The 9915-nt window shown below is 42.9% G+C and overlaps 1 protein-coding gene across 1 annotated transcript; it reads right to left on the bottom strand.

Annotated features, from left to right (window-relative positions):
* Positions 1 to 343: 343 nt before the first annotated feature.
* On the bottom strand, positions 344 to 9537 carry QNG1 (Q-nucleotide N-glycosylase 1). The gene is made up of 4 exons (XM_071732107.1): positions 9145 to 9537; positions 8154 to 8413; positions 2321 to 2516; positions 344 to 1015 (listed from the first exon to the last, which is right to left on the bottom strand). The coding sequence occupies exons 1-4, from the start codon at positions 9479 to 9481 to the stop codon at positions 783 to 785; spliced, it is 1026 nt and encodes a 341-aa protein (XP_071588208.1). The 5' UTR covers positions 9482 to 9537; the 3' UTR covers positions 344 to 782.
* Positions 9538 to 9915: the final 378 nt, after the last annotated feature.

The raw sequence follows: 9915 nt of genomic DNA, 5'->3' as shown, positions 1-9915 counted from the left end.
CGCCCCCCCGTCTCCCGCACCGCGCCGTCGGGCCCGGGCGGAGGGGCAGGGTGGGGAGGGCGGCGTGCGGGCCGCGACGGCAGCCGGTGCGGCGGATGCGGGTCCGTCCCTGCCCGCTGTTTACGGCGCCTCGCTAGGCAACAGCGGCAACGTCCGGCGGGGGCCCCGCGGCAGAGCGGCCCCGCCCGAGCGCCGCCGCAAACAGCGCCCCCCAGCGGCGGGAGGAGGGCGGGGAAGGCGCCGCCGGACGAGCGCCCCCTGGCGGCCGGGCTAGACACCCGCCCCGGCTGGGCGCTGCCCCCCTCCCTCCCCATCTCCCAGAGAAGAGGCAGAGAGGTTCCGACCCGTTTGCGATGACGGAGTTTATTGAACGAAGGCGAACAGCTCAGCTCTCGGGAGGCGCGGCCCTGAGGGGCGTTTGCTGAGCACAAGCAACAGCGGGTGTCAGAGCAGGGGTAGCAAGTAGCTGGCGTGCAGGGATCACCTGCCCGGAGTGCTGGGACGCGCGGGGGTGCGTGTGCAAACACGTGTACACACACAGATACAGAACTCAAATCAGGAGTGATAAACCCTGAATCAACAAGGATTGTCCAGCAAACTTGACAGTCTTAATTCTGGTTGTGGCAAGCGAAAGATTCAGAGAGGAAAAAAACAAAGCAAGTTTTTAATATAACATCAAAAACCAAGCATTTGATTTAGCCGGTTCCAAATAAGCATATGATGCCACTGTATGAAAATATTCACAAGCCAGCAGATAATGCATCATAGTTATCAGGCTGAACTTAATAGTATATACACCGTACCCGGTGGAAGGGAACATCTTTCATATCTTCCCTATGATCCCTGGCATAGTCCCATAGATAATAATCCAGTAAAACCGCATTGATCTTCTCACGCATGTCCTGACCCTTCTTCTCATACAGCTCCAGCAGATGCTTACAGATCAATGCACAACACCAAATAGAACAGCCACGGATCTCCACCTCCTCTTTATCTCCAGACTGGAAAATTGTTCCTGCAGGATGAGATACATTGATACAGTTATATTGGATCTAAGACACAGAAGTTCCAGGATACCCTGAATTTGCCAGTCCCCCTCCCTCCCCTCAGCCTTCTTCCTATTCTAGGGCTGCAGTTTTCATGACTTATGCTAAAACTGCTAACTATGTTGCTATACATTTTCTAATTGTGGCTTTAATTTTACCATAAACTTTTCAAAGTTTATGTCCCATTCAAATAAAACCCAACATCCTGTGTTCTAAGAGAATGGTTTAAGGAAAGAAAAGGTGTTTGGGTCATACTGTACATAATAAGACTGTTCCTCTTTGCTTGTGGAGACAAAAGGGATAGTCAGACACAATTCCAAGACTTTCTGCCAAGGTTGATAGGTAGCTAGAGTCTATGTACATATTTTCTGCCAAGATAGATATAAGATTTTAAAGTTATTAAAAATCTAAACAACAAAACCAAAACATACAAAAATATAAAGGAACCCATCTGTTTGCATGACTTGCATGGAAATGTTCTAACAAAGATTCATGGAAAAGATAAATTGTCTACATGGCCTATTAAATAGAGAGGCAACATACAGAGGCATATTATTTTATAGAGATGGCCATTCTATTAAGATCCACGGGAGATTGCATTCATCTGTTTACATTGCTGTGCAACTTTTAAACTATGTAATAGCAGTCTTACTTCTACATACTATAATTTTACAGTGGAAAAGGTATTATGTTTTTTATTCACTGAAGTTCATAGGTAATAAATACCCAGACAGGGAGGCACTCTTGAAAACAAGACTCTAATCTTATGCAGCTAGCTTCATTTAACACAATTTTTTTTAATGCATGCTTAAGATACTACCCTGCTTGCAACTAGCAGTTCAGTACAAAGAAACAATACCCATGCTTTTACATCATCTTTGAACTAATGAAGAAACCATTGCTTCTTTTATCTAAACATCAAAAATCGCAATTATACTCAGGTTAAAAAGAGTTCTTGGCAACAGCAGCCCTCCAGAAACTCAGTTATCAACTTCCTTAAAGTCTCCCTAATCCTTATCTTACCAATGTTTAATTCAATGAACAATTAGGTCTTTATAAAAAAAAGTAGCCTTATGATCACACTCAAAACCACTTAGATAATAAGTTCCTTTTGTTACCTTATCCCTCCATAATAAGTCCTTGTTCCCTGGAGAAAAAAAAACCCAAAAAACCACACACATAGCCCTGACAAGGACAAACATTAGATTTTAAACATAGTCATTAGTCTGCAAAGTCTGACAGTATCACTCGATATTAATCAGGCAGGAACCAACCTTCACGGAGTTTCTTCATTAGTCCTTCAGAATACTTCATTGCTTTTAAGTGAACAAGAACTTGAGGAATTCTGTAGTCAGCAAATATAGTCAGACTAGAAATGTCACCAAAAGCACCATCTCCTTTGCCTTCCAATACACTCCATGTATCAGCCACAAGTATTTGTGCCCGTTTGTAGAAAGACACCTTCTTTTTCTGATGAAAGAAATTTACCAATTATCTAAGTGCCCCAAACATCAATATACAGCAAATGACATATACCAAGAAAGACAGGCAAGAATTAGATTCTACAAAAACTAAACTATCACTTGGTTAAATAACCATATTAGTTAACTAGAACAGAATAAAAGTGTAACACTCAAATACCTTAACATCTGAACAATACTGAACCACAAACAAGTATCACATCAAATCCAGATTCTGCTTGGATCTCAGAACACAGTAATGGTTTTCCTGCCTTCATAACTAGACAAGATTTTTTACTTTTGATGAAGTATGCTAAACAACAGAATGTAACTGCAACAGTTAATCTGAAATCCAGCTAGATGGGGATTCAATTTATTTCCAGTTCTATTCTGCCACACTTCATATCGCAACAATTTACAAATGGCATTTTTTAAGCTAATTGAATTTTTCTTTATTGACAAGATGCTACTATTCCTGAAAGCAAAGCATAATTTTGGTATTAAAGTGCTGTTCTCTAAAACCACAGAGTACAAAATGTCAAACTCCATTCCACAGAACAATGTCCTGAAACCTCCTCTTTTCCCTGTGCATCATTCCATGCTTGACATAGATGTACCAGCTTACTTCTAGAGAATAGAGACGATTTTGTATGTTAAAAAAATAAAAGACCACTTGAAACACCACAACAATAAGTACATAATTAATACACCAAGTCCCATGATAGCTCCTGCTGCTCCAAAGCTAATGGAAAAAAAAAAAGGACATTGCTCTCATTGAATTAAGATTTTTCCAATAAATAACTGATTGTCTCAAGCACTGCACCATTTTGCAAGAGCAGAGGAAATGCTGCAGTTTAATTTGGAAGACAAATGCTGTCTGGGACTTTTCACTGAGCAGATTAAGTTGTAATTTAATTGTTTCAGTTATTGTTAATTTTTTCTGCTGCACAGAAATTCTGGAGTTTATATAACATTCCCAATATGAAAAAGACTGATGAGCAATTCTAGTGATTTCTTTCCACCATTCTTTCCAATAGGAAAGGAAGGACAGCATTAGGTGAATGATACTAACATCTCAAAGATAGAATCTGGTCAAAAAATGCAATGTTCTACCAGATGGTCATGCAACTACATTTTTTTTTTACTTCTGCAACACCTTCACTTTTCAGAACAAGCTACCACATACGGGGACACTTGTGTCTTCACTACAATGAGGAAGTACCAACAGACACAACTAATTGCGACCTACTGATATTAAAAAAAAAAGAATGCATATTGAGTGAGCAAAGAGCAAGATGTGATGGCACAAATAGAAAAAAAACAAAGACTAGAAGGCTCATGAGAATTTAACAATCTCAGTCCCAGGTGATGGGAAATAAAAGACAAAAACCCACAACATCAATGACTGGAATCTAAGAAAGGACTCTACTACATGTGTGAGTGTAGCAGCCTAGTATTAAAACTCCTGTCAGGATTCAAGTTCAGCACAGCATCTAAACATGAACTACCCAAAATATCAACTATTCCCTGGACAGGCTGGTTCAATGGGCCCTGGACCACTGTATGAAGTTCAACAAGGCCAAGTTCAGGGTCCTGCACCTTGGTCACAACAACCCCAGTCAAAGCTACAGGCCTGGGGAAGAGTGGCTGGAAAGCTGCCCAGAGGAAAAGGATTCGGTGAGGTGCTGGTTGGCAGCTGGCTGAATATGAGCCATCAGTGTCCTCAGGTGGCCAACAGCATCCTGGCTTGTATCAGCAACAGTGTAGCCAGTAGGACTAGGGAAGTAATTATTCCCCTGTAGTCTGCACTGGTGAGGCCACACCTTGAATACTTTGTTCAGTTTTGGGTTCCTCACTACAAGGACTGATCTGCGGGCATGTGTTTAAAGAAGGGCAATGAAGCTGGTGAAGGGCTTACAAGTCTTACAAGAAGCAGCTGAGGAACTTGGCTTCATTTGGCCCCATCAACCTCGTGAAGTTCAAAAAGGCCACATGCAAGGTCCTGAACCTGGGTTGGGGCAATCCCAAGCACAGTTACAGGTTGGGAGGAGAATGGCTTGAGAACGGCCTGGAGGAGAAGGAGTTGGAAGTGTTGGTTATGAGAAGCTCAACATCAGCTGGGAATGTGCACTTGCAGCCCAGAAACTGTATCCTGGGCTGCATCTAAAGAAGTGTAGCCAGCATGTCAAGGGAGCAGATTCTCCTCTACTCTGCTCTTGTGTGATCCCACCTGGAGTACTGTGTCCTGTTATGGAGCCCTCAATACAGGAAGGACATGGAGCTCTTGAAGCAAATCCACAGAAGGGCAACAAAGATGACCACAGGGCTGAAGACTGGCTGAGAGAGTTGGGGCTGTTCAGCCTACAGGTGGCTCCAAGGAGACCTTATAGTGGCCTTCCAGCACCTGAAGGGGGCTGATGGAACACCTGAAGACAGATGTTTTACAAGCATGGGTAGTGATAGGACAAGGGGTGATGGTTTTAAACTGGAAGAAGGTCGGTTTAGATTAGACACGAGGAAGAAATTCTTTAGTGTGAGGGATGGTGAGACATTGGAACAGTTTGCCCAGGGAGGCTGCGGATCCCTCATCCCTGAACATGTTCAGGACCAGACTGGATGGGGCTTGGAGCAAGCTAGTGTACTGGGAGATCCCCTAGCATATGCAGGGGGTTTGGAATTAGATTAAAGGTCCCTTACAACCTTTAACATTCTATTACTTCATGAACTAGGATTGTTTAGTCTGGAAAAAAAAGGAGGCTGCAGGGAAACCTTACCTCTCTCCACAGCTACCTGAAAGGAGGCTGCAGTGAGTTGGGGGTCAGTCCCTTTCCCCTAGTAACCAACAACAGGACAAGAGCAAATGGACTTAAATTGCAAGGGAAGGGTTAAGTAAGGTATTAGAAGAAATTTCTTCTCTGAATGAGTTATTAAACTCTGGAATAGGCTGCCAAGGGAGGTCATTGAATCACCATACCTGGAGGTGAGAGAGTTAGGTTAATGGCTGAACTAGGTCATCTTAAAGGTCTTTTACAACCAGAATGATTGTGTGATTCTATAAAGGACAAGAAGATATTGGGATTTCTGGTTTCAGTTTGCAATTCACTTTTTACAAGCAAATGAATATTGCCTGTTCCTATAATTACATTAAAAATGTGTAATTACTTAAAACATAATTTTTGTATGTGTTTGGAAAAACATAGCAAAAATGTTGTGTAAGTTCCCCTAGAAGGTCAGAACATAGGAGAGCTGCAGTTGTCATCTGTGGTAACATAATTCTACTGTAGAATTTTTTAAAAATCATGTATATTTCTATCATGGAGTTATAGAAAAACACTGGCTTGCTATTGGATATCATTTTTTCAGCTCCATCCTATACCTTTACTGAAGGCAAAGTCTTACTTGTGAGATCAACCTGCTGCAATAGGTATGATGATACTGTGATCCATGTCACCTTTCATTAGATGCTAACACAATTTTTTTTATTATTATTTTTTTTTAAGTAGGGTGTAAACTTGATCTACATTATTTCACCCACCTTCAAAATACAGATCTTGCTTAGTGAAAGCAGAAATACAGCTTCCATATTCATGCAACAGGCTCTACTACTATGTCAGTGCTTACGGTCTGGGATCATTTTTGGAACATCTTTTCATTCTGTAGTCTGCTGCTGCTTTTAGGGAGGCTTGCTTTATAAAGCACTCAGCATCATCTCATGAAAGACATTACGTCAATGAATACAGTCACTATAAAGATAAGAAAATACTCTATCACTTTACCTGGAAAATACTTCCTTTTTAATCAAAAAATTGTAAAAAATTACTTTATATGTAAGAAATCTAAGAAATTAAACTAGTAGCTTCAAAGATTAGCAATTCAAAGTAAGCATAGCTGACTGCATAGCAAGAGACAAAGGAAAATAAACTTACGCTACTCACTGTGGAGATTTAAGTGAAAAATGCAATAGGTTCAAAGCTCCAGTGATTTGAGTTCCAGTGAGTTACCTTGAAAGACTGCACAGGCTATTAGTATAGGCTGCACTGTAACTAGAATAGTCTTTTGGACATAATGTTGTAACAGTTGAATGTTACTGCAGATGGAACTGAGCACAGGAGTAGCTCAGTTCAGCTCAGATGCCGAGAGGAAATCATGACTGTAAAGGCAAAACCTGAGACACAAAGTACCAGCTAGTGTCTGTTTATTTCCCATCAGTTTCTTCCGTGAAAACTGCTCCAAAAAGCTTCAGCATACTGTCAACCCTGCCAGGAGTCTGGGTTAATTCTGGCCTGTTGAATCCACAGTAGCTAGAGCACTGATTCCCAGCTGTTGAGTTTTGATGTGGCAAGCAGCTGCCTGATCATGTAGCTGCTCAGGCTCTCACAACCCTTAGGGAGTTGAGAAATTGAAAAGTAAAGGTGGCTTGAGATAGAAACAATTTAATAGTTGAAATTAAAAAAAAATAAAATAATAATAATACTAGAATATTCCTTGGCTAGGGATTCTAAAGAGAGAGAACTTCCCAGCAAATGTTCATCTATATAATAAGAATAAGGTTGCATGATAGAGAATACCCAATGGCCAGTTTGGATCTGTTGCTGTGACAATATGCTTCCTCCCAGCTTCTTGTGCAAAAAAGCATGGGAAGTTGAGAAGTCCCTGATTTCTTAGTAACAACTAAAGACATCAACATACCATCAATGTTATTCTCATGCCAAATTCCATACTAAACCAAAACTATAGTGCAATTCTAGCTACTAAAAAGAAAATTAGCTGTATACTGGCCAAATAATGGACACCAGGAGTTGTGCATTTTCACAGTTCTACCAGAGTTCCAGTTCATTCATTAGCTGTGCAGATCCTTAAGGTAAAAGAAGAAAGACAGATGGGGTGAAGGAGCAGTGGCAGCAGCAATTAAAACAAAACAAAACAAAACATAGGCAAAGAGAAAAACAGATTCTGAATTTTTCAATGGGAAATTATCTCAAAGAATATATATTTGTAAGGAGTACAAAGGAGTCAGGATTTAACCGGGAGTGTACCAAACCAAAACTGATTACACCAAAGTGATGAAGACAGAGAAAGCACGTGAAAAAAAAAAAAACAAAAGGCTCTCCTCTGGGGAAAAAAAGTGACTCTTGCCATTATAAATACATTCCTCACTAATTCTGTCTCTGTTAATAAATTGCGTGTTTTTGTTTTCAGAGGTTTACAGTGGCAGAGGAATGAAATCTGAATATAAGAACAGAATAACAAAACTTAACAAAAAGGTATAGTGTGGTCCAAGAGTATTATTTTAAAAATCTTCCCTATCCGTATGCCCCACAGCAATTTACATAATAGAAATCAATTGCTTCAAAGTCTAACTTTCCTTTCACTATAAAGTCCAATGATCTGTCGCAAAAAATAATAATAGTAACTTTCTCTCTTATTCTGCTTGAATTTACTTTCGAATACACCGAGTTCCACAGAAACATTGTATTTACTTTCCACTTCCTGAACTAAAACCCCCAACAATTCACAAATAATTTATGAATTCTAAATTGACTATCCTCTCTGATAAAGTTATGTACTGGGCCTAAGAACTATCTTCTAAAGTTACATGCAGTAAGAAATAAATTGTCATAAAAAGTAAATGTTAGAAGTAGCTTACCTCAAATACAGCTTCATCTCTGTAAGAAGGAAAGTTTTCCAGTACTAGACGAAGTAGTTTCTGGGCACTTTTCTCACTCATTTTAACACATGTGACGAAAGAGCCTCCAAACTTCTCTAACAGAACTGTTCCACTTTCATTCAGCACCCGATGTCTTTCTTCAATCAAAGGTATGGGCACTTCCGTGTCAGAGCGAAATACATGCTTAACCTGGTCAAGTGTCATGGTGGAAAAATACGATGCACTGGTAATAGGTATTCCTTCAGAAAAGCAAAAATATGATGGTTAGGCTATTATAACATATCCAAAGTCCTAATTCAGTGGCCTGATGCAGATAAGAACATTAATGTGGCATGATCTAAACAGTGTAATAACCCTCACAATCAGTGTTTAGTGATAATCACACTCACGTAGCTGCTTAAACCTACATTTGTGCTTGCACGCCGCGCTTCAGATAACAATTTCCAACATGCAACCCTAGAACTCTCTAACTTCCTAATTTTTCCCCACCACTTATTTCTTCATTCTGTGCAAACTGCACACTGTCAAATACAGTTAGTGTAGTCAGCACAGCTCTGTTTTTCCATTAGATCCTCGTTATCGTGTCCATTTACAAGGAAGAATCTTAATGCTTCCCCTAATTTACCCAAATGTAGAAAACTAAAGGTTTCGTCCGTATCTACAAATAGATTTTTTTTTCTCCGATAATAGCAACATGAACGAGCACTAAAATACTAGCTTTGGAGCCTAGTAAAAAAACAGGACAAGGATCTCCCAGTTCCCCCCACCAGACTCTGCGGGTCGGCCCGCAAACCTAGAACGCAACAGTTGGTGAAAACGGTTCCCGGTCCCGCGGCAGCGCCTTCACCCACCGCTCATTCCTAGGGCCCAGCCCGTGCCCCTCCGCCCCCCACCCGCCAGACGAACGCCCGGAGAGGCGAGGCCCGGCCCTGCCTCCACCGCGATGCCCGCTCCTCCGGCGCTCACTAACCGTCGTCAAGGGCCCTGTTGACGGCGGCGCAGAGGGACCAGTAGCCGCTGTACGTTTTCCCCTTGTACTTCACCAGGTACTTCTGCTCCTCTTTCTCGGACCAGAAGGAGAAGTTGAGGGTGTCCACCAGGAACACCCAGTCCACCGCCTCTTCGCTGGCGGCCCGGGGGTTCAGCTCGTGGAGGCTCTTCCACCCCGCCAGCCCGAACTCCGCCGCCGAGGCTTTGTCAAACAGGCTCTCCGCCACCCGCCGCGCACCCTCCTCGTCGACGGAGACATCCTTGCTGTTGGCGGCTATGAACCGGGCGGACTCCAAGGGAGAAGGTAAGACCTCCATCCTCAGACCCCTCTCCGGAGGACCAGGAAATACGCACGCTTTTAAGGACAGCCCCTCCGCCCTGCGCCCGCCCCTGCCTAGCACCGGCGGGAAGCGCCTCAACTCCACCAGGCCTCCGCTGCAGGCCGACGGGCTCCTGCGCAGCCTTCGCCACTCGGCAGCAACGCCGGTGCCCCCGGTCTCCCCGAGCCACCTTTACCGCCGCCGGGGATGTGTACGCGAGGGCCCGGAGCAGTCGAGACTGAGGAAGGCGCGGCCCGGTCCCTGCGTCGGGCACTTGCCTGTCCCTGCTTAAGGAGCTTTCCTTCCTCCCGATTTAAAAAACCAACGCACCCGCACCCCAGCTTCCTGCAGGTACATGAAAGGGGCGGAGGGAAGGTGGACAGAAAAATTCGCCACCTGTTTGAGTTCTGCGTTTCGCTCCAAACCTTCGC

Source organism: Heliangelus exortis, chromosome Z (assembly GCF_036169615.1).
Source record: "Heliangelus exortis chromosome Z, bHelExo1.hap1, whole genome shotgun sequence".
Taxonomy (NCBI): domain Eukaryota; kingdom Metazoa; phylum Chordata; class Aves; order Apodiformes; family Trochilidae; genus Heliangelus; species Heliangelus exortis.
This window is presented reverse-complemented; position numbering and strand designations above follow the sequence as displayed.